General features: G+C 40.8%; 1 protein-coding gene across 1 annotated transcript in view; it reads left to right on the forward strand.

Annotated features, from left to right (window-relative positions):
• Positions 1-302: 302 nt before the first annotated feature.
• Positions 303-27,684, forward strand: part of ANO4 (anoctamin 4) — a 450,000-nt gene continuing 422,618 nt past the window's right edge. Inside the window, exons 1-3 of the mRNA XM_032844283.1 lie at positions 303-372; positions 14,037-14,120; positions 22,741-22,992. Coding sequence (XP_032700174.1) covers positions 351-372; positions 14,037-14,120; positions 22,741-22,992 — 358 coding nt within the window. The 5' untranslated portion in view covers positions 303-350. The remainder of the gene's footprint in view (positions 373-14,036; positions 14,121-22,740; positions 22,993-27,684) is intronic.

Consider the following 27,684-nt stretch of genomic DNA (forward strand, 5'->3'; position numbering starts at 1 on the left):
CCTCCCACGGCTTGCTTCGCTCCTCCTCTCTCCTGGTCGCCAGTCCTGCGCTGCAGGTTCAATCCCCGCGGGGACTGGAAGCGCGGGGACCGAAGCGCGGCTGACCGTCTGCGTCCTCACTCCCCACGCCCTTGCAGCTGAGACCAGGCCGGGAGCACCTGCGAGTCGCGGGCACCTCTCCGGGGCGACCGCGGCGGGCTGACTGGGCATGCTCAGGAGCGGGGCGGCCGGGCGCCGCGGGAGCCAAGCGCATGCACTCGCGGGGCCAGGGGCCGACCGTCCAGGGGCGCGGCGTGCAGGCGGCCGCTCTGGCCGACGCCCTGGCCAGCCTGGGCAGGACTCGAGCCAGGATGGCCTCCCTCACGGCATACGGTAACGGCGGGAGGTCGCTGGCTCTCGGGGAGGCTGGAGCGGGCGGGGCCGGGAAGCCGTCCGAGCACCCCGGGGAACTTCGGGGTTCGGCTCCCGGGAGGGTCAGGACGGAAGGGAAGGGGGTGCAGCGCACGGGGGCGTGGGACTGGGGGGCGGGGTGGCGAGGCTTTGTAGGGTTGGAGTTGCCTGAAACCTGGGAAGGGGATATTAGCAGAAGGAGTTGATGGAGTAAAACGCCTGAAATGTAGGTGTCTGGGAGCTTTGGGTCTCCAGAAAAATTCCACTCGCTTCAGGCCACGGAAGGGAAGGGATAAGGGTGTTAAGTTCGTTTCTAGCGGTGCGAGGCTTGGAATTAGGAGGTCTTCGTTCAGTCAGGGCTTATTCTGTCCCTGACTGACCTTGGGCAAGTTATTTAAACTTTTTTTGTTTTTGTTTTTGTATTTCTCCATCTGTAAATTAGAGATGAGAACATCTCTCTGACAGATGCTATGGGGTTAAAATAATATGTACCAAAATACGTTTTTAATGCAAAAAAAAAAAAAAATCAGCTTGGAAATAAAAGTTCCATGGAAATGGAAGGCATTATCCTCTCCCCCCCCCCCCCATTTTGGCTAAAGAAATATATATTTTTATTATTTCTTTAAAGGCATTGCAGAATTCTAAGGAAAGCAAAATCACAGTATGAAGGTTTCCAGCTCAGCTAGGAATCCCAGCGCACTGGGGAAGCCCACAAGGCTTTTTATCAACATTACTGCTTGTGTGAAAAAAGCAATTCTGTGTAGACCTTTGTCAGAGATGCTGCTGAGATTGTGTTATAGGAAGTTGAAACTCAAGTAGACCTCCCCCACCCCCTTCCCGGGCTTGCGATCAGTTGCTGTGATAACATCTAGTTTTGGCGTTTTAAACGTGAAGGTAGTGAGAATTGTTGGAGAATGTTTTTGCGGGGACCTCTCCAAGCCTGGAGTTAGTGGGAGGGAATTTGCTGCTTTTTGGTGTGGAGACTTCATCTCCAGGCCAGTGATGTCACCTGCCATTTTCCCAAGGTTAAAGCGGTTGGTCTTTTTTGGGGGGGGGGGGGGGGGGGGGGGGGGAGAATCTAAACTGTTTAAAATGATCACTCAGGTGGCCCTGAGGGTTTGCAGTTGATCCTTGTGAACTGATAAAGAACTGTGAGAAGATTACAAACTGCATACTACTGGTGTGTGTGTGTGTGTGTGTGTGTGTGTGTGTGTCTTTTAAACTTAATGCATCTTATGCTGGGCTGTGAATTGTTCTTACTCCTCCTGCACATTTAACACATAACATTGTCATTCTTGGGTTACCATCTGAGGATAATCCAGCATTCTGATAGTGTTTTAGGTATATTCATTGGCGGATATCTATTTTTACACTTTTTTTCTATCAGAGGGATCCATTATGTTAGATTTCACATGGTGCCCTGTGGATACTGTCAGTGATAGTAATAATCAGTTCTTTAAATTTCTAGAAACTTTAAAAGCTTAATTGGGCACCCAGGTAGAGAAAATGAATTCAGAAAGAGTGAAATTGGTTTTTGAAAAGCAAGTGTATTTTAGTAATTAAAGGTGTGGCTTTTGGGGGGGAGCAACTTATACAGGTTTCTCTTTAGGACCTTAAAGGGAACTAAAGCAGATTTAAATAAATATATCAATTAGAATTTGCACTATTTTAAATATATTCTTCACACTTGTCTTCCTTCCTCATCCCAAGAGTGGTGAATACATTTGACTACAGAGTAAACATTAATTCTTTGGTCCATAGCGAAGTGACCCAAGACATGACAAGATAAGTTAGTCCATCAGGGATTCCATCCTGGTGAATGAGTTAAGGAAAAACAAATTTGAGCACAGTCAACATATTCCTTATCCACTGAATGCTGTTGAGATCATTATCTGATGAGAGCTTGGTCCGGCTCTAGAACATTCTACAAATCATCTCTGACAACCGAACTGCTTTAAAAAAATGTTCCCTTTCAGTTCTGTTGGGTTGGGTTTAGCTATCATGATGGGGGATGATCTAAGTTTCTTACCCGGGATTTATAGGGTTCAATTTTTATATTCATTTGACTGATTTAATAAATGCCTTAGTCCTATCTTTAGCACAGGGGCTGCCAAGAGAATGAACAGTTATACTGTAGACCGTGTGTTTTAGGATCCTGAGGGAGAAATTTGGCTTATGTATGCATTTCATTAGCAGCAGCCTCCAGTAAACCTCATTAGCTTCCCATCTAAATATGCATTTTTGATCCTATATTGGAACTTGTTCTTTCACATTTTAGCATGAATTTTTACTTTCAGACAACCATCTAGACTCATATCTTCTAGAAATGTGAAATGAAATTCAGGTAGTCAGTAGCTGTAATATGCACTCTAACAAATACATGTTCAGTGGATGATGCAGTTTTAAAAATTCTGGATTTTTAATGCCTCAACCTTTTGTACTCACTGCTGATTTTTCTTTCCTTGTCCTTTAAATGGTTTGGGTTCTTAACCACTTTTAGCTTATTATATAACCATGTGCATGAGATGAAGGATGGGTGACAAGTCTCCTTTAGAGAGAAATGACTGGGACTTGATTTGTTCTTGGCCATCCAAAAGAAGGCAGAGGGGCTGTGTTCTAGTCTGAACAAGAAAATGACTTGTGGTTGGACCTGTCAGCTTTGGATCTGAAGACGCTTAATATGAGGCTTGAGGAGCTTACAGAGCATAGTGGGTCTATTTAGGGAAAGTGCCTCTGAGGAGGTATTTGAGCAGAAGGGACAGAAACAGAATTTGAAATGAAGGAATGGAATGAATCATTCCATTATGTAGGGAAAGACCTTTCCTGGCAAAGGGAACAGTAAGAGCAAAGGCCCTGGGGTAGGAATGAGATTGTCATGTTCAGAGCTAGCTAGAAGGTCAGTGTGGCTTGAGCAGAGACAGCAAGTAGAAGATCAGAAGGAAATGTGATCAGAGCCAGTATTGTTCTTATAACTATTCTCTCCTGATTTTCCTCCTACCTCTTAAGTTGCTTCTTTGTGGAGTCCCTCTGTTTATGTTGGTGTTTTCCTGGGTTCTGTCCTTGCCTTTATAATCTCACTCTCAACTATTTGGAGGACATTAATTAGACGCCTACCAAATGCTGGACAATGACCCTAAATGCAGAGCTAGTCTCTTGTTGGGAGACCTTTAAATTAGGGTGACAAAGTTTTCTGCATTTTAAAGTGGAAGTGTGGGGCATGCTGGGACATAAATAATTAATAATGGTACTCTATATGAATGGCCTTGGTGAAATTTCACAAAAACCTTTAAGAAATTGGTCCAGTGTTACCCTGGTATCCATTTGAAGAAACTGAGGTATGGATAGGTCAAGGAACTTACTTAACCTCGCATAATAAATAGGGAGCCCATATATAGATTTAGAGAGTTTGGCTCTGGAGCCTTGGGCTAAGGGTAGTTAGGATGAGGAAGAAAATGACAAATGTGTGTGTGGGTAATTCCAGACAGAAGGCGTGGCTTGAGTGAAGTTTAAAGACCACGGGTGACCAGAAGTTCAGCATTTGTGATTAGAAGAAGGTATGGGAGAAGGGTATAGTAAGAGCCAAGACTAATCATACAGCTTGAGTATGAAATGAAGCAGAGAAGTGATGAGAGCATAGGACACAATTTCTCTTCCCCTGACTTTGTCTTTATTCAGGTGATTTCCCAATGGAAATCGCCAAATCACCGACTCAGAACTTTTTTGTGTGTGTTAGCTTGTATACCTAGTTGTGGGCTAACCTTCTCTATATATGTCTCTCTAGCATCTCAGTTTAGCTCAGTGTATCCAACACAGAATTTCCCCCTCCTTACGTGTTTCCCAGAGAATAACTCCAGCTCTTCAGCCGCTGAACTCAAACTATGTTCCAGGCTCTAGCCTGGACCTTGCACGGCCTGGATGAGTGAGATTTCATTCTTTCTCTCACAGATGGTGGGATCAGCTGGAGGAGACAGACTTCTAAACTGAGAATTATAATGCATTGCTGGGGGATGGTGGGCACTGGGAGGAGTGAGGGATAGGTCAGGAACAGTTCCCTGGAGGAGACAATGTTAAGAGGCTAATTGGGAGAAGGAGGGCATCCCAGGAGGGAAAATAGTGTGAACAAAAATAAAGGGGAGAGATGGTAGGGGGCATAAAGGCAGGTACCAGGAGCACATGTTGGTAGAGAATGACAACCTGGAGAGGTTGGCAGGGGCCATTGTGCTCTCTCTAGGCACCTAGGCCAGAATTCTGGGAGCCCTCTCTGAGTCCTCTCTGGAACATACTAATCATAATACCTTGGGTAAAGGGATTCACCTCCTGTGTCTCAGTTTCCTTATTTATAAAATGGGGTCATTGCATTAGTACTGTATTTGCATATGGATGGTACGTAGTGAGCAGTCAGGAAGCATTAGCTAGTTGTCACTGTCAAGGGCTCTCCCAGCCAGTATACTCTCAATCACCAAGTCCTGTTGATTCTTCTTTCTAAAATCTTTCTATTGTATTTTCTCCTCTCTCTGCCCACTGCTCCTACAGAGACCAACATCATTGTCATTCTGACTGCAGCAGCAGCCTCCCAGATGGTTTCTCTGCCTCTAGTCCTGTGTCTTTTGGTCCCAGTGGCAAATTTCATCCTGTATTCTGCTTATAACATTTTGGTAGCTCCCCTCTTCTTATAAGTCAAAGTTTAACTTCTCTCATTTGGCAAACACGGTTCTTAAGGAGCTGACCACCCTTCTCTCTCGTGGTCTCAGCATCCCACCTTTTAGGGACATGGGTTGTTTAGCATGACTAATTACATCAGGCTTTCTCAGGTGTCTGGACCTTGGCCCATGCCCTGAAACATTGCCCCCTCCTCCCTTACAAGGTTCACTTTTCTTCCCTTCCTCTTGACTTGAGATATCTCATGGTAAGTCTTCTCCCACCCAACTTTTCATTTTGTACTATGAATATTCCCCTCTGTGGGTTGTAATATCCCAAAGGACAAGGAACATATCTTATATCTTTGTAATCCTGCACTGTGCCCTGCACAGTGCCTGATGCATAATAGAGATCAATCCTTGGCTGTCTGACTAACTGAATGGACTATATCGGGGGGCAGTGCACTGCATACAAGTTTTTATAACCTCACTTTCCTACGCAACTAACAAGCAAAATGACTTTTACCCTTCAGAAAAGAGGAACAAGCAAAAGACCAAAAGCATCGACACCATGTGGTACAATCAGATGTATGCTAACTAACTGGAACTCATGCTTTATTTACAAAATAAATCCAAGGAGGTATTTGATGACTTATCTTATTTTTGCCTTCTACCACCTGGCATGCTTGTTATTATGCAATGCAGAGACTCATGGTCAACATTGATTAGGATCCTTTTGATTAAGAAGCTGCAGCAAAACATGTACACATTATTCTTTGACCTTCAGTCTCCACATTTTAAAAGTCTCTTTCTGGGGTAAGATCAAATTAAAATTTTATTTTGATGCTGTGAAGAAGCATTTTAATCTTTTCTTTCAAAACACTATGTTCTTGGGGCTCCTGGGTGGCTCTGTTAGTTAAGTGTCTGCCTTTAGCTCAGATCATGATCCTGGGGTCCTGGGATAGAGCCCCATATTGGGCTCTCTGCTCAGTGGGGAGCCTGCTTTTCCCTCTCCCTCTGCTGCTTCTTCTGCTTGTGCTCTCTCTCACTCTCTCACTCTGTCAAATAAATAAATAAAATCTTAAAAAAAAAAAAGACCACTATGTTCTTTGTAACAGTCATGTGAAGTCTTCTATTAGAACATAGTCCTAGACAAGTAGTTCACAGCTACCAAGGAAGCTTCTAGAACAGACAATTGAAAGTGTTTTGTGAGTGCTCACTATGTGTCAGGCACTGTTGTAGGTTCTGGAGGTAAACAAAAACCAAAAACTACTTGTTTTCCTCAATCTTACATTTACTAATAAGAAATGGATCTTTACCTTCTGGAAAAATGAAAATAGAATGTAGGATTTTCAACACTGAAGCAAATAGGTAAAGGGGGAAAGAAAGGAAAGGAAAGGTTTTTCTCTAATTAGGCTTCAAGAAAGGGCTTTTGTAGCTGTGGAGACTGTGAGAGTGGAATCAAAGGGGAGCTGAGATAATGAATATCAGGCACAGTGTTTGATATTCAGGAACAGTGATTAAAATTTTTGAAAGCTTACAAGAGGCTTTGGCAAACATTCATTGCGCCTTCTATGCATTAGGCAGAGCCAGGCTCTATGGCACAAGACACTGCCGTCTAGGAGTTTGGGTCTAGCTCAGTTCCCTTGGGGGATGCAGAGGCTGCTACTACTAGTATTGTTACAACTAGTGCCTGTCCTGCTTGTCTCCTAGTACTATTGCCAAAATCACATGAAAGAGCAAATGCAAACATTTATGAAACCTAGAAAGCCCTATAGCAATTTAATATACAGCATTATGTGTTGTTTTTATTGTAGTAATAAAGAGATCTGGTATAGGATCTGGTATAGGTTTATAGGAAGTGCTGTGTTGAGTGGAAACACACTGCACTTTGACTGATTCATCAGCACCTTAGCGAGACCTCCCAAGACACCAGTTCCTGCTGGGGACCAGCCTTGTCTACTGTATGTGTGGGCAGTCAACACTTTTTGAATGAATGAATTTCAGTCTCAGTATAAAGGAGGAATTTAAAGCCCAGGGAAGTTAGCTGATGATATACAGGTTATATGGCTAGGAGGAAAGAGCGGGTCTTAAATATTAACTTTTCTGTAAGCCCATAAAATATATAGCAAATGTGGAATAAATCGCACCAATATTTCTGAGGAATAGATATATAGAATATATATATAGATATATAGAATATATAGATATATGCATATGTACATACACATATATATACACATATATATATATATATATACACACATATATATATATTCTACCACTAGGTTCTCTAGAGCCTTTTATAAACAACTTAAAGTGATTCTTTAAAAAATCAGATGCAGTAGGCAGTTCATGCTACACAATGAATATGTATTTTGTAAATTAAATATTTCCAGTGCACTAGTGTGGATAGTTACAAAAGGAATTGTACAATGTTTGTTTTTGTAGAGTTTGTAATTATGTATCATTTTTCTTTCTGGTGAATTCTTGTTTCATCTATTCACATGTATAAGCAGATTTATGATATGATTTAAAGGGTTTGGTGAAAATATTTTCTTTCCTTTTTAAAAAATCCCCTTCCTTTTTTTGTTGGTGAGATGTTTCCCCAGGCTTTGTGGATTCCAGAGGGGGGGCTATACCTGTCTGCAGTCCCTCTACCGGCAACATTGGCACCAGCTGAAAGTCTATTCAAAATGCAATTGTCAATTTTATCTCAGTAAAACTTAAAGGAAGAAAAATTAAAAAAAAAAAAAACCAAACTAAAGGCCCACCCAAGACCTACTAAATCAAGATCTTTATTTTTTAAGATGATTTTAATAAAATGCTTGTGATGTGTAATCTTAAATTTTCCCTTTTTAAAAATATTTAATTTATTTATTTGACAGAAATCACAAGTAGGCAGAGAGGCAGGCAGAAAGAGAGGGGGAAACAGGCTCCCTGGTGAGCAGAGAGCCCGATGCAGGGCTTGATTCAGGACAGGACCCTGAGATCATGACCTGAGCTGAAGGCAGAGGCTTAACCCACTGAGCCACCCAGGCGCCCCACATTTTCCTTATTTTCACTGAATTTTTGCTTGCTCAGCCAGTTATTGTGTATTGAAGTCTCTCCATATGATGGTGAATTTGTCAGTTTCTTCCTGCAGTTCTATTAATTTTTGCTTCATGTATTTTGAGGTTATTTTATTTTGGGCACACAGAGATAATATTTTTTATACCTTCCTGAAGCATTGAGGCTTGAACATTTTATCATTATTTATTGACCCTTTGTATCCTTAACAATGATTTTTGCCTTAAAGCCTTTTTTTATCTAAAAAATAACATAGCTACTCTGGCTTTTATTTTTTTTTTTGGTTAGTATTTGCTTGCTATTTTAAAAATATTTTTTACTTTTAACATTTCTGTGTCCTTATGGTTTAGGCATTTCTTTTATAAGTAGCATCTGATTTTTTTTTTAAGAAATCTTTCTCAGGGCGCCTGGGTGGCTCAGTGGGTTAAGCCGCTGCCTTCGGCTCGGGTTATGATCTCAGGGTCCTGGGATCAAGTCCCGCGTCGGGCTCTCTGCTCAGCAGGGAGCCTGCTTCCTCCTCTCTCTCCGCCTGCCTCTCTGTCTACTTGTGATCTCTCTGTCAAATAAATAAATAAAATCTTAAAAAAAAAAAAAAGAAATCTTTCTCACAGTCTCTTAAATAGCAAATATCGACCATTTATGTGTATTGTGATTACTAATATATTTGAATGAATTCTGCCATTTTACTTTGTATTTTCTTTGTCTTGTTTTTTATTCCTCTGCTTTATTCCAATTTATTTCCTTTTCCTAAGTTAATTTTTCAAGAAAAAAAAAATTATTGTTAAATCCTCTCTCTCATTCTTCCCTACCATCTATCTGTCTCTCCCTCTAACACAATCAACTGGCTTGAAATACAGTTTATTTCTGTTGTTTTAATAACTACTCTTCTACTTTCAGTTAAATCATGCCTAACAAATCTTATACCTATTCATTACACATTAACTAACTCTAAGTTTAATATGTTGACCTCACCCCTGAATAGTCCTTTGCCTTTGAGTGCCCAGCTCCTGGCTTGTGTACTATTATTATTTAGTATTTGATTCCTATCCTTTGTTTTTAAGTCTCCCAAATTAGACATCATAATGATCATTTTACACTGAAAAATTTTGTTTAGGTTTGCCTACATAGTTCCTAGAATTCTGCAGTCAGTAGAAAGACATAAATAGATGCAGTGCTTTCTTTTCCCCCCTGTGGTTAAGATGAAAGTAAAATACAGTTGAGTGTTGAAATGGGTGAGGTTTTCTTTTGTTATAAGAGGATTCTGTTAATGAGTGTGCCCAAAATAATTTGAGAGAAAGAAGTGTTAATTTTGTCGTAACATTTCTGTTAAGAGAAATGTATAGGATGATGACCACCTTGTTCCCTGTAGAATCTCAGTGCTTATCACATCAGATAAATGATTCTCAAAGATTTAGCACCAGATACCAGAGGAATCCCCCTAACACAGCTTGTGATATGAGTCTGTCCTCCTTCTGTCTTCCCCCTCTGTTCTCAAATATTTGTCTAGTGTAAGACAAATCTGGGTTTTAATTCCAGCCTCATGACTTCTCAGAAGTAAGATTCTGTGCACATTCCCTAATTTTGTGAGCTTCTAGTTCCTCATCTGTATAGAGGGATAATCAAAGAGTTGTTTTGGAGCTTAAATGAAATATGGATGTAAATTAAATAATCAATGTTTAGCGTAGTGCCTGGTAAAGAGCCAAGCTCTCAATAACTGGTATTATCTGATTCTACCACCATCTCCTTTCCTTTTTTTTTTTTTTTTCCTTAAGATTTTATTTATTTGTCAGAGAGAGAGATACAGAGAGAGAGTGCGTGCACAAGTAGGGAGGGTGAAAGGCAGAGGAAAAAATAGGCTTCCTGCTGAACAAGGAGCCCCATGCAAGACTCGATCCCAGGACCCTGGGATCATGACCTGAACCGAAGGCAGATGCAAGGCAGATGCATAACCCACTGAGCCACCTAGGTATCCCACCATCTCCTTTTCTTGGATTTTTTTTCAGAATTTTCATTACTGGTTTGCCCTGTCATGATTTCTGTCCCTCTTTATTTCTTAAAAACAATTACTGTGAGTTATAACACATATACAAAAGGAGGGGAGAGAAATTTGTAGTTTAACAAATACTTACAAAATAAATATTGTGTAATCACTACCTAATTAAAATACAGAACATTTACAGTACTGCAGAACCTACCCCGCTCCCCATCCGCCCTCCAAAATCAAAGTTGCTTCTTGTCCACCAAAAATAACCAACATGCTGAGTTCTGTCCTAATTATTTTGCTACTTCTCTTTATTGTATTACCATCCATGTGTGCATCCCTAAACGATGTAATTTAGTTTTACTGTTGAAATTTTTCACCTGTAGGATCATGTGTTTTGAGGTGGTTTCTTTCATTCAACAGTGTTTGTGAGATCTATCCATAATATTTTGTATAGCTTTACTTCATTTCTTTTCTTTACTATATGGCATTCTGTTTTATGGATATCCTTGCTTTTTTGAAGTATAAAATAAACCATAGCTAACACTAATTGAACACTTTCTATGTGCTGCCTTACAAAGTAATTGCTTTTATTATTCTCATCATACATATAAGGAAACAGAGCTACATAGAGATGAAATAATGTGCCCAAGGTTTGGAACCAGGTGTCTAACTTAGCTATTGATTCCAGAACCCACAAGTTTTATTAATCTCAATTATAGTTTCACATTTTCCTACTAGTTAACCTGATTTTTTTCTTAACTACAATTGTCCCTAAAGGATTAAATGATATTTAGACACTCCCTCCAAAAATCTAGCATTTTAATTTTAATTCCTACACGGGAGAAGTATTTTTTACACAGAATGCCATAACTTGTGCCGAACTACCACAGTCTTTATACTTTTGTGCTTTGAGTCTTTTCAGACTATTGCCACCAAAATTATGCCCCAGTTTTACCATTCAGCTTTTATTCACATTTCAGTAGCTTTACCATTAAGTTTTATTTATGGCCTCTTCCTGAGCATTCATTCCTTATTCAAGCATCCTTCTTCTTTGTTGATTGCTGATTTCTGAGTATGCTTTTCTCCTTCATTTCTTTTCTCTTCTCCCCATGCATAGCCACTTCTGGGCTTATGAATTTCTCTTTATATGTACTTATTTATATATCAGCTTTGATGCTGTTGACCTTATCCCTTGCAGTTCTTGTCTCTTCCAAAAATCTTTTAAGGACAGATCATTAGCAAAGGGTTTACAAAGAAATTAGGAATGACAGCTTTAGAGCAGTTAGATATGTTTTAGGTCTGGATCTTGTTGATTCAGCTGATTCCACAAATGCGTACTGAATTATTTGCGAACTATGCATTTGTGTAGCCAATTTATTTTTATTAACCATATCATATCAACTCCCCCATCACTAGCAAAAAAAGAAGTGAGATAAGCATTATTGTCACCATTTTCAGGTAGAAACAGCCAACAGTTTGACTAAATTCTAAGAGTTCTTGTGCAGCAGAAATGGGCTTCAAACACAGGCCTATTGTCTCCCAGCTCAGTGTTCTTCCTCTAATGAAGTTACACTAACAGAAAAGGGAAGTGGTCATTGGTTTATTTTTTTAAAAATTTCATACATCCTTTTTTCTTTCTTTCAACCAATGAACAGGTACTGAAGATTCACCTGATGGCAGGCACAGCACTAGATTATGGAAATCACAAACTGAATAGTGCATGGCTATGCCCTTCACAAGCCCACAGTTTAGATCTGTGTAAACCAGTGCAGTTTCTCCTGCTCAGTGCTGGGGTGGATGGGGGTGTCTGAAGTACCCAGATACCCAGACATGCTCAGGAAGTACCCTAGAGAGTGCAGATGGTTTGGGAATGTTTCTTGGAGGAGGAGTTGGCCACATGAACTTGCTGAAATTATGTTTCCCACATTAAAAATAGTTCAAAATATTTTCTAGCATCGTGTTTGTGGATGTACCGTGGCCTTGACATAGTTTCTGAGGGCCACCACCATTTCTCTGCTCTCTGGATCACCATCTGCTTTTGTTAATATTTCCCAACTGCTTTCCAACCACAGGTATATAGGGATACCCCTTCAGGGGCCTCCCATTTCCTTCCTTCTGTCCACGTACCTGCTGTTCTTTCCTCCCAAGAGTGTTCATATACCATATCATCTTCTGTACTGGTCTGCATCATGGTCTCATTAAAATCTGATTCTCAGAATGTATCTTTGAGTGCAACTGACTTCTTTTTTTTTTAAGATTTTATTTATTTAATTGACAGAGAACACAAGTAGGCAGAGAGGCAGGCAGAGAGAGAAAGAGAGAGAGAGAGAGAGAGAGAGCGGGGAAGCAGGCTCCCCGCTGAGCAGAGAGCTCAATGCGGAGCTCAATCCCAGGACCCTGAGATCATGACCTGAGCCGAAGGCAGAGGCTTAACCCACTGAGCCACCCAGGCACCCCGCAACTGACTTATTCTTAATAATTATGTCCCCTAGCCCCATAATTTTCACCATTTATAGGTCAGAGTTTCAAAGTTTTCCTAATATTATATAACATAATATTCCAATAGTATCTTCACGTCAGTTTGGTAACCATTATTATAATGACTCTTTGTCTCTAACCTATAGAGTTTTATATTAGAAAATATATATTTACTTTGATATTTTAAAATCACATACTTATGCCCTGCTGTGTTTCCTAAACAGTTTGAAGTAGTTCTGATCTCCATGTGGGCTCTGTTCTGCTTCATGCTGTGGTGTGGCCCTGGTGGCCAGAGCCATCTCAGCCTTCCCATCAGAGACTGGGGTTGGGGTGGGTGGGGTTGACACCTGCTTGTCCTGCCTAATGCGTGATGCGATGTGGATGAAAATGCTAGGATGCTATGTCAGTGGAGTCTTTGGGTTTCTTTTGTCCCGAATGCGTGGAGCATTTTCTGTTCACAGTCAAGAAGAATTTAGTGTGGTGTGTTGTACTTTTAGCTTCAAAGGGAATTGCTTCCATGTCTCTCGTCCCCACTGACCTTCTCCCATGGCTCGGCTACCCTCACTTCCAGTCAGGATGATTGCAGCAGCCCCAGAAAGGAGTCTCTTTGCCTTTTATCTTGCTTCTTCCAGTATGTTCTCCATAGGGTCACAAAGTGATCTTTCCAAAGTGAAAATGGGATCCTGGTCTCTAGGCAAGATCCACACTGGTTAATGTGGTTTATAAGACCTGTCATAGACTAGCTGCTGTTTATCTCTCCTCTTCCTGTGCTCAGCTGCCAACTCATGAGGCTGTCTGTGGCCTCAGCCTCCATGCATGAGGAAGCCTCTCTGTTTGGATCTTTTCCCTCAGTTCCTCCCCCTTTGGCCTAGTCAGGCACTACTCACCTTTAGGTTTTGGTTTTTTTTTTTTTTTAAGATTTTATTTATTTATTTATTTGCCAGAGATAGAATGAGAGTGAGAGAGAGAGAGCGAGTGCATAAGCAGAGGTGGGGGGCAGAGGGAGAGGGAGAGGGAGAAGCAGATTCCCAGCTAAGCAGGGAACCCCCAATGCAGGACTCAATCCCAGGACCCCAGGATCATGACCTGAGCCAAGGGCAGATGCTTAATGGACTGAGCCCCCAGGTGTCCCTAGGTTTTAGTTTAGATGTCACTTCCCTGAAGCCTTACCTGCTACCCTCTCTAGATCAAGTGTTCTCTCACCTGTCCCTGGACCTTTGCCAGCTTCCCTTTTCCCCCCCATCATAGTAACAGTGGCACCCAACTGAAATCACCTGTGTGGGGCAGTCTAGGTTGTTTGCTGAAGGTTCCAAGTGCCTGGCACTGAGCACCAGCTAAGCATCAGTGAATGAACCAATGAAGGAGCAGGAGACTGCCCAGAACTGGGGGATGGCTCATCTACCAACAGCCATATATTCACACTGTGTTCATGATGTCTACCAGGATATAACCAACCTTCTCTTTTATTTTCTTAACAGACAGAGATGTGAGCAGTGGGAGTTATAACCTTTCCTCTGCAACGACAGGCAGCTACTACAGTTGTGTCAGCCAGATCACCATAGGTGAGCAATTTTGACATTTATAAAAACTATTATTGCTTGGAAGTTCCTGGGGTGGAGGTGCTGAGGAAGAAGTAAGTAGAAAATGTAAGAGCGGGCGCCTGTATTTTCAGAATCAGAGCAGGTGCTCATGGCTCATCTTGCTGGAGCACCCTCTTGTGGATTCTTACTGCTTTTGCATAGGTATTGTTGGAGGAAATGTGGTCCAGAGAGCCAGAAAAACAAAAACAGAAACAAAGAAACCTCCATGTTTTCCCAGCATTTCATCATTTGCTTTAACTTTTTAATTTGTATATCACCTGTTTTATTATGTATACTTAATATTAAAATTGACTTCCTTTTTAAGGTTTATATGTATCTACTGCTACTGTTGGCCATTAACATGCATTATTTTGCTTCATCAGGACTCTATGAGGAGGAGACTGTTACTTTCCCATCTCACAGATGAGGAAATCTGATCTTTTCCACCTAGACAATAATTAAAGTATCCATGATTTCAATCCAGATTTGTTTGACACTGAAGTTCATGCTCTTAAACACTATATAATGGTTTCTCAAACCTCCGTAATATGGACTCCTGTAAAAAGAAATAATAACAATGAACCCCTAAAATTGATTTAAATTATTTTTATTATAATGATACTTAAGTGTGTTCAAACATAAAACTAAGTATAAGCACCTTATTCATACAGATATCTATATAAATCAAATTGAGTTTTAAGTTTTATTTAAATAAATAAAACTTAAAACACTGTCAAGCAAAAAATTTTATTTATTAAATAAAATGTTATTTTATTTAAATAAATATTATTTAAATAAAACTTAAAACACTGTCAAGCAAAAAATTACAAATCTATCACATTAATTTACTGTGATAAATATTGGTATCTTGCTGAAGTACAATTACTTCTTGTAATGCAACGTGGTATTGGCTGCAGCAGTATGGGATCTTTGAGTTTAGTACAGCTTTACAGCTAATTCATAATATCTCTGCTCTGCCATTTGCTTTCTCTGCACAGTCCACTATGAAATCTCTGCTAATGCTGCTGAGGTTATTGGATCTTCCTTTGGTATGAATGCACCTTGACATATCCATCTCTCTTCTTTTCTCATTGAGTGTAGCAGTTGGTGCCAACTTGCTGGAAACAGAGAAGAAAATCTTTGCCCTAAAATTAAATGAACTGGGTCCACAATATGCATCTATTAATTTTTAACTGGCTAAGTTAACTTTAAAATGAAAAATAAAAACAACTAAAAAATTCTTGTGGACAGTTCATGGACTCTGGTTTCAAAACACTAAATAACCTACAATGACATTCCTAAAGACATTTGTTAATTAGTGGGAGGTTCAGAGGAGAAGGGTGATAAGATGAATGCATGGATGAAAGAAGGGATTCTGTTGATGAACAGGATGGATTTCATGTGTGTGTATTGGGGTCTGGTGTTATAACAGAGTAAGTGGCTGTGACTTTATCCTTGACATGAGACAGTAATGAACTTGATAGGTGGGCTAAAGAGCAGGTCTGGAGGGACAGATGTGGAAGAGCTGGCAGGGCTAGTCATTGACTGGATAGGTGGAAAGACAGGTGTGTTTGAGTCAGGTGACAGGGAGTCTGAGCCATCCCTAGAAATACAGCAGTCAGGAAGAGGACTTGATGGCTATAGGTTAGATACGTTGGGCTTGAGATACCTATGAGACTCCCACCTCAGAATGATCCACAGGAGAGAATGGGCAGGAGATGAAGATACTGGAATTCTCTGCACAGAGAAGTCAGTTGAATTTTTGCAAGAGGATTAGATCATAAGAGTCAGTACATGGAGTGAGTAGAGGGCCAACAGCCAGTCTTTAGGAGAAGCATAATTGGTAGAAATAATGACAGGGGTAGGAAGACCAAGTGAGCACATTTTTTTTTGGAAAGCCCAGGGAATTTCTAAGAGAGGATGAAGAGGTTAGATTTCAAGGGCTGTCCTGGTGATATCCCCAAGAGCCATGGCAGTAAGTCGTGGGAGGGAAGCCAAGTTGCAAAGCTTGGCATGAGGATTGAAGAGCTGCGAACAGACACTTATCTCTTAAGACATTTGTCCATGGAAGTAGAGGGGTAAATAGTGAAGACCACATGGGAGCTTTCTTGGTTCCAAGAACTGTTCTAGGTCCTTTTACTGTATTTGCTCATTTAATCTTCACAAAAACCTTGCAAATTAGGTACTGTTATTTTCCCCATTTTTCAGATGAGGAAACTAAATTCTAGAAAGGTTAAAAAGTAATTGAAATTACATGGGTAGTGACAGAGGGGATTTCAACCTAGGTAATCTAGCTCCCACTGGATGACACTCTTGCTATTTGCTACAGGCCTAGTGCCCTTTCTTGATCCTTTTTGGGTTCCTAGACCCAAGTCCAATGTGTGTGGAGGTTCTCCCCAGGTACTAAGTAAATCTCCCCCCAGTACTAAGAAAATTTCAGACACCAGCAGGGTGTCTGAGATTTCAGTTCAGTTCTGACACCAAAGCCACCTCTGTTAGTAACAAGACACCCATGTCACATTTATGGCTCTGAAACATTTTCGGCAACTGTAGATGAAGACCAAATAGACCTGGAAAATATGGTCTCAATGGCCAAATATATATTTCTTGTATGTCATTTTATTGCACATAGTCATCTTCAGCCATTATGTTAAGGTATTATGGGTTGAATTGTGTCCCCTGAAAAGATATGTTGTAGTCCTAACCTCTGATTGTGACCTTATTTGGAAATGAGATCTTGGTAGATGTAATCAAGTTAAGACACTCCATTAGGGTGGGCTTCTAATCCAATATGGCTGGTGTCCTTACAAGTAGGGTAGAAGAGGCACAGACACACACAGGGAGACATTATGTGATGGTGGAGGCAGAGATCAGAGAGTTATGTGTATAAGCCAAGGAACAACAAGGATGGCCAGTAACGTCAGAAGCTACAAGAAAAGCATAGAACAGGTTCTCCCCTAGAGACTTCAGAGAGAGCACGGCCCTGCTGACATCTTTTTAGACTTCTAGCTCCAAAGCTGTGAGAGAATAATTTTTTTTTATGCCACCCTGTTTGTGGTACTTCATTAACAACCCTGGGAAACTAATAACAGTAGGTTCATACTATGCAGTTGCCTCTGAAGGGGCGGTGGGTATGACAGACAGTTTTCTCAGAAGATGACAGCACAACTGAAAGCCTCTTTAGTGTTTCTTCAGTTCCCTAACTCAAAGTGGCTGAAACTGTAAGGAAATTTATTTCACATAACAGGAAGACCAGAGGCAGGTCTGTCCTCAGGACAGGTTGATTAAGCTGCTCAATGATATTGTGAAAGACCTTCTCCTCTTTGCCTTCTGGGGGAATTTATCTTAGTGTGGCAGTCAGATGGCTGCCACGGTTCCAGGAATTACATCCAGACATGATCAGAGGGAAAAGAGCTTTGGTGGCTTCCTCAGCCTTTCATTTGAGGAGCTGACACTTTCTCCTGAAGCCCTCAGACACTGCTCCTATCTCATTGGGCAGGTTAGGGTCACACGACTCCCCCTTAAACCAGTCATTGGCAAGGAAGATGAGACACGTCAGAGTAGTTGGGGGGGAGGGATGGGGATGATGTCAGGTTGCCCTCATTGCTTTGGCTGAGTGGGGGTACGTTGAATTCCCAAAGTAGAACTCTGTTGGGAGGAAGGAGAGGGATGGCTTCTGTGCAGGCAACAGGCAATGTCCACCATCCACAGTTTTTTAAAAAGATTGTATTTATTTATTTATTTGACAGAGAGAGAGAGAGAGCGCACAGGCAGGTGGAGCAGCAGGCAGAGGGAAAGGGAGAAGCCAGGAGAGGGAGAAGCAGACTCCCCACCCAGCAGGGAGTCCCACATGGGGCTAGATCTCAGGACACTGGGATCATGACCTGAGCCAAAGGCATATGCTTAACCATCTGAGTCACCCAGGGGCCCCTCACCACCCACAGTCTTTCTAGTACAAAACACTTGGGCAATATTTATAGTAAAACCAGAAAATAAATAATTAATAGCCTTAGACTCAAATTACTAGAGGGAGAACGATCTGTGGATCACCAAGCAGTTCTTTTTTAAAAGCTCTTTTTGGTCTCTTTCATCTCCTATATTTCAGTTCTTCTCTTATGGAGTACTTACTCATCCATTCCATTGTAAGAAATAGCATACCTGTGGACTTCCCATTAATAGTTCCTTATAGGAGCCTATGTCCTACCAAAAGAAGAATTGCTAAACCAAACAACAATAACAAAACAATTAAGAACCAACAACAATAACAAAAACAACTAAGGAACAGAATAAAAAGACTCCTGAAATCTTTCTATATATCCATGAGACTCCTGGATAACTCCTTATTTTCTGATAGTAAACTCCCACTCTACCTAAGTATGAGAGATTTAAACATGTCATAGTTAATTAACATTTTCAGTTTACATTAACATTAACATTAACATTTCAAGACAGCTTACATTTTGAGTGTCCCTTACATGCCTCTTTTCATGATTTTGGGTGATACTTTGACAGAACTCCAAGGGAACTGAGACTCCTGTTCCTACCCCACTCCCCATCAGGGGACAGGATGGTAGGTAAGGGAGGATGGGATGGCTACCAATGTAAAATTTCTGTTACTTGCTTCTTGGACATTTGGATGCCAGCTGTTCCCCTGGACGGTTGGTTATCCTCTCAAAATACTTTGACCTCATTGCAAATTTAGGCTGGTCCATTTATATTCCATTATAATCACACAGATATTATCATAGTTAATTTGTATCAATAGCATGGATTAAAATATTTGCTAATGAACTCCATTTCTGGAGTAAATGATGTGGTAATTTTTGAAACTAAAAAAAAGGGCTTGCTAGCTATGTGAATGATGTTTCAAAAATTAACTGTATACTATAAGTCAGTTATTTTGTAAAAGAAATGGTAAAATCTGAAATTGTGGAGAATTCAGATTTCATTGGGACTTTAAAACATAACACTTTTGGGGCGCCTGGGTGGCTCAGTGGGTTAAAGCCTCTGCCTTTGGCTCAGGTCATGATCTCAGGGTCCTGGGATCGAGTCCCACATCGGGCTCCCTGCTCAGCGGGGAGCCTGCTTCCTCCTCTCTCTCTCTCTGCCTGCCTGCTTGAGATCTCTCTCTGTCAAATAAATACATTAAAAAAAAACAAACAAAAAACAAAAAACATAACACTCTTGCTCTGTGCTTTATTCTGTACAATGACTCCAGAGAAGCTTGGGAATGTGGAAAGAGAAGAGGGGTTTAAGTAAGGTTCTGAATGAAGCAACAGGCAAGGGAAAACAATTAAATAATAAAATAACAATAAATAATATGTAAAATATATATATATAATATTATTATTAATAAATAGACTATATTCTTGTAAAATGATTGTCCAGTGTAAATAGAAGGTACTACATCTTCAAGTTTTTTAACAAATCATAATGGAAAATCAAGTTAAATGGAGAAATCTGGAATTTCATTTCTATGGTCCAGTGAGCTGTGGGAGAGCGTTGATCATACAATCAACAAATTTGTGTCAGAAATTTAGTCCAGGGCACCTGGGTGGCTCAGTCATTGGGCACTGGCCTTCGCTTGGATCAAAAGCCCAGGGTTCTGGAATCGAGCCCTGCATTGGGCTTCTTGCTCCACGGAAAGCCTGTTCTCCCTCTCCCACTCCCCCTGCTTGTGTTCCCTCTCTTGCTATCTCTCTCTGTCAAAAAAATAAATAAAATCTTTTAAAAAAACGTAGTCTAACAAACATGATCAGGGCAGGCCTGGGGTCCGTAGCATTCAGTTCAGTCCTCTGCAGCTCTGGCTCCATTGCAATTCTAAACATTGAGAATTTGTGTTCCCTTTCATTATCTTGAGAGGCTCCAAAGCCCTCACTCCAGAGAGATGCACTCACCTTCATCATTACATTCTGCATAGTAGAACTCACCTTTTAGGAAGGTGACTTACCAAGAAGAATCCAAACAATCCAGTAGGAAAGTTCTCATGTTTGTCACCATTTCCTTTCCACAATCATTCTGTCCATTGGGATTTGTCTAAAATTGTTCAGGAAGGAATAAATAATCTAAGAGTGATTTGTGGGGCTGGGATTGTGGGGGACAGGCCCCATTTCAAACTCCCAGAATCCCTCTTGCCACCTCTTCTCTTAGCACCCATGTTCGTCTTTAGCAAGCTGGCCTTAAATCTTAACTGTTGCTTCTGTAGAGCTATTGACTTTGAGGAAGTTATAATGTCCTTTGGCCTCATTATCCTTATCTGTCAAATGGGAATATTAGTAGTATCTGCCTGACAGGGTTATTGTGAGGTTTAAATGAGATGGTGCTTGTAGGTCCCTTAGCACAATGCCAATAAAAATTAGTTAGTGGATTTATTATTTTATGACAATGAGGTTACTTTTTCCTAGGCCTCACCCATGATTTCTATGTGGGTAACTACTAGATTTATGGCTCTGGTCTCAGTTCTCCTGATCCTCACTTTCATTTTTCTCCCAGCTACCTGCCAGATGTTTCCACATAGATATTTCCATGGAGGCTCAAACTCCTCATGTCTAAAAACACACTCAACCTTCCTCAGCCTTTGCAAGGCCAGTCCTTCTGATTGCCACAGTTAGGATGAGGAAGTCTATGTTTCCGTTTGCCACAAGTCTTCTCTGATATCTTGCTAGGGAGGGACAGAACTACCCCAAGCTCTTTCTTTGGTCAATATCATGTATCTCTCTGGACTTCTTTTCCTTTCCTGCTGCCAACACTTAAATGTGGTCCCTTAGTAATACTCCCCTAGCCTTTCCCTCACAGCTTTTTGCATCATCTCCTTGCCTCTGGCATCGAGGAACTCAGTGAACATTGGGTATCCACTGAGTGCCATTCCTAAGTCTAGCTTTGTGCTAGGGACTGGTAGAAGAGGAAAGAGGCAAAGAGCCAAATAGACATTGGAAGGGAGTTTCAAAGATGACTAAAACACGCTTGAACCTTGAGGAAGGCTCGGTTCATGAAGGACCCATGTATGAAGAGAATAAAACGCTTGGGTGTAAAGTGTAGGCATTGATTGTTTGACACATACTACCTGTTCAAGATGGCACCAGACACCAAGTTTAGGCTGCAGAATCTACATAGATGTCCTCCCTTGTTACCTCCTCTGGGCTTTCTTTTATTTTCTTTCTTTTTAAAGATTTTATTTATTTATTTAACAGAGAGAGAGATCACAAGTAGGCAGAGAGGCAGGCAGAGAGAGAGGGGGAATCAGGCTTCCCGCTGAGCAGAGAGCCCAACGCAGGGCTGCATCCCAGGACCCTGAGGTCATGACCTGAACCGAAGGTAGAGGCTTAACCCACTGAGCCACCCAGGTGCCCCATCCTCTGGGCTTTCTTGATTCTTCAACCTGCCCTCCCCAGTTTGGACTTTCTCTTCCAATACCTCCAGTACCCACACACCAGCACTCTGTAGTGGGCTATCCTTCACAAATGGCTTAAAAAGCTTGGGGGTGTCAGAGGAGGCCTCCCAGAAGAGACAACCACCACAACAAGAAGGGACAGATTCTGGCTACCTTTGTTGTCATTAATTTGATTATGCTAGTCCTCACTACATAGACTTTCAGGAATATTGTTTTGCTTGCCAAAAAATTTAGTTTACTTACATTGGCATTTAAGAACCTCAACTGTCTTGTATCAGCTTACCTTGCCATTCTTTTTTTTCCCCTGGATTATACTTATATTCCTAAATTCTATATTCGGGTTGCAAATGTAAAATCCCGGAGAAGTTAGGAATGTAAGACAAAGCAGTGAAACAGGCTGGGAGTAAGGTATTAGGGAGTGGTGGGGACTGCGGCAGACTGGAATTCCCTCACTCCACCTGAAGAAAATAGCTCCTGGAGTTTCTCCAGCTGACACTTGCCCTGTGGTAATTTGGTCCAGTTTCACTTGATCTTGAGGAGAAGATCAAGAGATTTTTCAAGAGAAACTAGGAAGCTGGATTCTCTTGAGAACTCTCTAGATTTTTATTGTTGTTAATTTGAATTTGACTTTTACTTCACCTTAAGAAAAGAGTGGGCCAGATAAGACACATCGGCAGAACCGAACTGTCCCTCTGTTTCCTCTGGCCTCTAGGTTGCAACGCTTGCTTATAAGGCCAAGTTCATACCACCTTCTTCATGAACTCGTCCCTTCACCAAGAAGAACTTTCTCCCTTGAGATCCTGAGGGAGTACCTTTCTGTCCTACTTTAAACTATCTCTTTCACTTTATTTTGTACTGTAGTCTGTTCTGGTTTAGAGGAAAGAACACAGATTTTAGAGTCAGACAGATCTGGGCTTAAATTCTGCCTCTGGCACTTCCTGGCTGCTTAACCTAGGGCGAGTTGAGACCCAGTTTCCTCATCTATGGAACTGAAATAGTAACAGTCTCCTTGTACAGTGGCTTCCTAAATGTATGTTGAATGGTGAACATGACCCATGAAGTGTGACAATTCCTGCCTGTTTGTTAGTAAGATGCATCCTTATGTCAAGTGGTATTGGGTTTGATTCACAACTAAGACTTTGAGAAATACGAAAGCAGATATGGTAAGAGGCTTTGCTTGCTGCTTCTAACCTTATGTGTTTGTTTCGCCAGGTTATGATGTTGCTGGGCCTGTTGCAATCGGGCTCACCCACTGGAAAAATCCATATGCACAAGGCAGACCCACTCTTCCATCAGATCTGCCTCTCTTTGTCTCCAAAGATGCGGGCATCCCTGTGTACCACCGATCCCTCACCTGCAAGACTGAGCTGGCTACACCTTTGTCTTGTCCAGCCTCACTGTCCATCACTCCAGTGCCTTCTTACAGCAGCAGCAGCCAGGAAACCCTCAGTCAAGACACGACAGGTAATGGTGTTGGTTCCCTGTTGGAGATTCAGGACTTAGTGTATTTAAGGTTCCTTTACCTGTTTGTTTACCTGCTGAACATATTGCATCTGCATTCCTGCTTATATGGTGCTGTGGACTCCAACAATTCCCCTGTATTCACTGGTCTTTAATAGCTTGGTTGTACCTGAAGGAAAGTTAGATGTGTTTAGAAATATTTGATCTAAGTGTTAGTTCTATTTGGTAAAATGTCGTCTGGAAATCAACTCTGAATCAGAATTCCAAGTTTTGTCATATGAATTTTTGTTTAATGTTTTTAATCTTATGTTTAGTGGCAAGCCCTCTTTCTTGGGCTAAACTCTTATATTCAGAAAAGTTATCAATAAGTTATTTATGAATACCTTAGTTACTACCAATTCATGTTGCTCCACCAAACTGATCTATGCCACGGGCCTGCAGACTGCTGCCAATGGGCCAAATCTGAGCCATCCACCTGTTTTTGTGCAGCTTAAGAACTGGGAATAGTTTTTACTTTTTAAAAATGATTGGTGTCTTCATTCATTCATTATGTCTAATTTCGTCTTAGTTAGAGTGGCTGTAACAATACCTAGACCAGGTAGTTTATAAAGAAAAGAAATTTATTTCTCACAGTCATAGAGGCTAGAGGTTTGAGATCAGGGTGCCAGCATGCCAGGTGAGGGCCCTTTGTCAGGTCTCAGACTTCTTATAGTATCCTCATATGGTGGAAGGGACAAGGGATCTCTGTGGTGTCTCTTCTTTGAGAATGCTAATCTCATTCTTGGTGGTTCCATTGTCAGGACCTAAACATCTCTCAAAGGCCCCATCTACTAATACCATCACTTCAGGTATTAGGATCTTAATGTATGAATTTGGAGGTGGAGGGGACAAACAGTCAAACCATACAGTTAGAAAAAATTAAAATAATAATAATATTTTGAGACATGTGAAAGTTACATGAAATTCACCTTTTTCTGTTCCACATTTCAAAGTTTTATAGGGACATAGCCACACTCATTAATTTATGTATTGTTTCTGGCTGCTTTCCTGTGACAATGGCAGAATTGAGTAATTATGACAGAGACTGTATGGCCCGTGAAGCCTAAAATACTTATGATCTGGCCCTTTGCAGAAAATGTTTGCCAACTGCTGATCTATGTGATCTTTGGGAGTCATGACTTAAACAGTCAGGGGAAGAAAAATGCTCACAACACATTGCCTTAAAATTTATCACTTACATTTCACTTTAAATGAGTTACAGGAAGCTTTATGCAAGAAAAACCAGTTAATTGTTTTTATTTCTAAAGTCTAAGTTGGAACTTTAAATTACGAAAAAAATCTATCCTGCCACATTTTTCCATAGATATAGCACTTAGGAGTAATGGCTTAGTTGGACAAATCCAATGTGTAATTCCTGTTCTGGAAATAAATCTTTGAAGTTGACACTCAACAGTCGCAACCACATGTAACAGTTCACAGATGCTGCCACCTAGAGGTGAGATGCTAATGTTGCAGAAGTTCCAGATCAAAAGCAACCTGAAGCAGTAGATTGCTGACATAGCACGAAGTGTGAAGGCTCACCATTGAACTTGTTAAAAATGAAGATTCCTGGGCTCCTCCAGGGGATGCTGTGTCCATGACACAAAGTAAGCTTCAGCCGTCTGTCTTCAGCAGACTATTCTCTCCTGAGATTTTGGTTTCTGAGGTTCATCTGCATACCTTGGGGGACCCCCTCCAGATGTCTTTGGTTAAGCGGCTAGATAGTATTACTCACCATTAAGCATGGAGGGACATTTGCATTCTGTTAGCTTTGCTGTGGCAAAAACAAACTATCTTTCTAGTTGTCCTGTTTGAGGATCAACTTGAGAGTAGAAAAATTACAATCTGGGCTGAACTTTGAAATCCTCTAGGATTTGAAATTATCATGAATGAAAATGGACTCTGTTTGCTTTAAAATTTTAATAAAATCTGAAGTTCAGAAATGAAGTGCTGCCTTTGGCTGGGGTAGCTGCAGGGTTCTGGTATTTCTTGGCAAAGAAGAGTGTGAAATGGCAGCTGCCAGATTAACATTTTATCACGTTTCTCTGTGAGTTGACTTCTTTCTTTCCATAGAGTGCCATACTCAGAAGCAATCCAATTTCTAGAGGAGGTTTCTATTTTTAAACTGCAGATTTTCAAAAACAAATTAAGAGCCCATAGTTTTCTTCATTCCTGGGAATTTTCCATTAGCAATAAAATGCTGGATTTTTTCCAAGCAACTGTTTATTATTTTTATTTGTATACTTACAAAGTTAGCCTCAACATTTAAAGATATATTAAACAAGGATGTAGTATTTTTTAATTAACATATAATGTATTATTTGCCCCAGAGCTACGGGTCTATGGATCATCAAGCTTTCACATTTCACAGCACTCACCATAGCACATACTCTCCCCAATGTCCATAACACAGCCACCCTATCCCTACCTCCCTAACCCTCAGTAACCCTCAGTTTGTTGATTGAGATTAAGAGTCTCTTATGGTTTGTCTCCCTCCTGATCCCATCTTGTTTCATTTTTTCCTTCCCTACCTATCAACCCCCGCCCTGCTTCTCAAATTCCTCATATCAGAGAAATTACATGATAATTGTCTTTCTCTGATTGACTTATTTCGCTCAGCATAATACCCTCTAGTTCCATCCACGTCGTTGTAAATGGCAAGATTTCATTTCTTTTGATGGCTGCATAGTATTCCAGTGTGTGTGTGCGCGCGCGAGCGTGTGTGTGTGTATCACATCTTCTTTATCCAATCATCTCTTGATGGGCATCTAGGTTCTTTACATAGTTTGGCTATTGTGGATTTTATTGCTATAAACATTCGGGTGCACGTGCCCCTTTAGATCACTACATTTGTATCTTTAGGGTAAATACCCAGTAGTGCGATTGCTGGGTCGTAGGGTAGCTCTGTTTTCAACTTTTTGAGGAACCTCCATGCTGTTTTCCAGAGTGGCTGCACCAGCTTGCATTCCCACCAACAGTGTAGGAGGGTTCCCCTTTCTCCGCATCCTTGCCAACATCTGTCGTTTCCTGACTTGTTAATTTTAGCCATTCTGACTGGTGTGAGGTGGTATCTCACTGTGGTTTTGATTTGTATTTCTCTAATGCCGAGTGATATTGAACACTTTTTCATGTGTCTGTTGGCCATTTGGATGTCTTCTTTGCAGAAACCTCTGTTCATATCTTCTGCCCACTTCTTGATTGGATTATTTGTTCTTTGGTTGTTGAGTTTGATAAGTTCATAATAGATTTTGGATACTAGCCCCTTATCTGATATGTCATTTGCAAATATCTTTTCCCATTCTGTCAGTTGTTTTTTGGTTTTGTTGACTGTTTCCTTTGCTGTGCAAAAGCTTATCTTGAGGAAGCCCCAATAGTTCATTTTTTACCATTGCTTCCTTTGCCTTTGGTGATGTTTCTAGGAAGCAGTTGCTGTGGCTGAGGTCGAAGAGGTTGCTGCCTGTGTTCTCCTCAAGGATTTTGATAGATTCCTATCTCACATTGAGGTCTTTCATCCATTTGGAGTCTATTTTTGTGTGTGGTGTAAGGAAATGGTCCAGTTTCATTCTTTTGCATGTGGCTAAGCATGTAGTGTCTTATTATAGAAAATTGAAGATGATGGTATAGCTTCTGTAAATCTCAATTATGATTTTATATAGGTTAATTGTTATATTTATTTGATTTCATGCAGTAATTTATTGATTTTAATATGTATTTTCTGTGTGAAAGCATCCAGTTTCCTTTCTCCTTCCTTGTGTTTTTTTTTTTTTTTTTTTTTTTTTAGTAAAGTTAATGCCCTTATTTGCTTATATTTTATTTTTTGCTTCTCTTGCTAGTTTGAAGAAACCTGTGGGGTGAGATAAGTCAGTTCTGCTATACCAGGATTTCTTAAGCATTCCAGATTTTGCCAGACATCCCTTCACATTTCTAAGTCATCTTTCTTCTGCACAAACTGCAGGTCTAATGGGAGGAGCTGACAAGTTTTAGTCACAAAATCACTCTACACTTATTTATTGATTGTTGGGATTTTCTTATGTTTAAGAATTTCTCCAAACATACTTAAAAATAATGTTTCCATTTGATAAACCCCACCACTCTACAATTCTAGAAGCAACTAAAAAGACACAGAATGCCTAGAACTTCTGGGATTGTCATTTTATTGAGCTGTTTTTCCTCTTGCCACTACCCTATGCCATCATCCTTTCCCTTCATTGCATGACTAACTTGTACAATAGCTTTTCTTGATTTGACTTTACTCAAACCTGTTTGCCACCTTGCACAGTGAACAACCAGTGAAACTCTGCATGGTGGCCCTGGACATGGCACTCCTTCCTCATGGTGGAGAATGTTTTAATCGGTAAATCAGCTGTAGCAGGTTAAGTTGGAAAATCAATCTTCATTGTTCGGCTGGCTCCATCCATTCATCCTTCCAGCCATCCATGCCTCTGATACATACTAAGTTCCCACTCTGTGCCATGTACTGTGATAAGTCCTTGGAATAGAAAGCTGAGTAAAGCATCACCCCTAAGGAGCTCAGAGTCTACAGGAGGGGGCATATAAGTAAATCAAGTGTTTTTTTTTTTTTTTTAAGATTTTATTTATCTATTTGACAGACAGAGATCACAAGTAGGCAGAGAGGCAGGCAGAGAGAGAGAGAGG

This window comes from Lontra canadensis, unplaced genomic scaffold (assembly GCF_010015895.1).
Source record: "Lontra canadensis isolate GAN:19392208 unplaced genomic scaffold, GSC_riverotter_1.0 scaffold150, whole genome shotgun sequence".
Classification (NCBI taxonomy): domain Eukaryota; kingdom Metazoa; phylum Chordata; class Mammalia; order Carnivora; family Mustelidae; genus Lontra; species Lontra canadensis.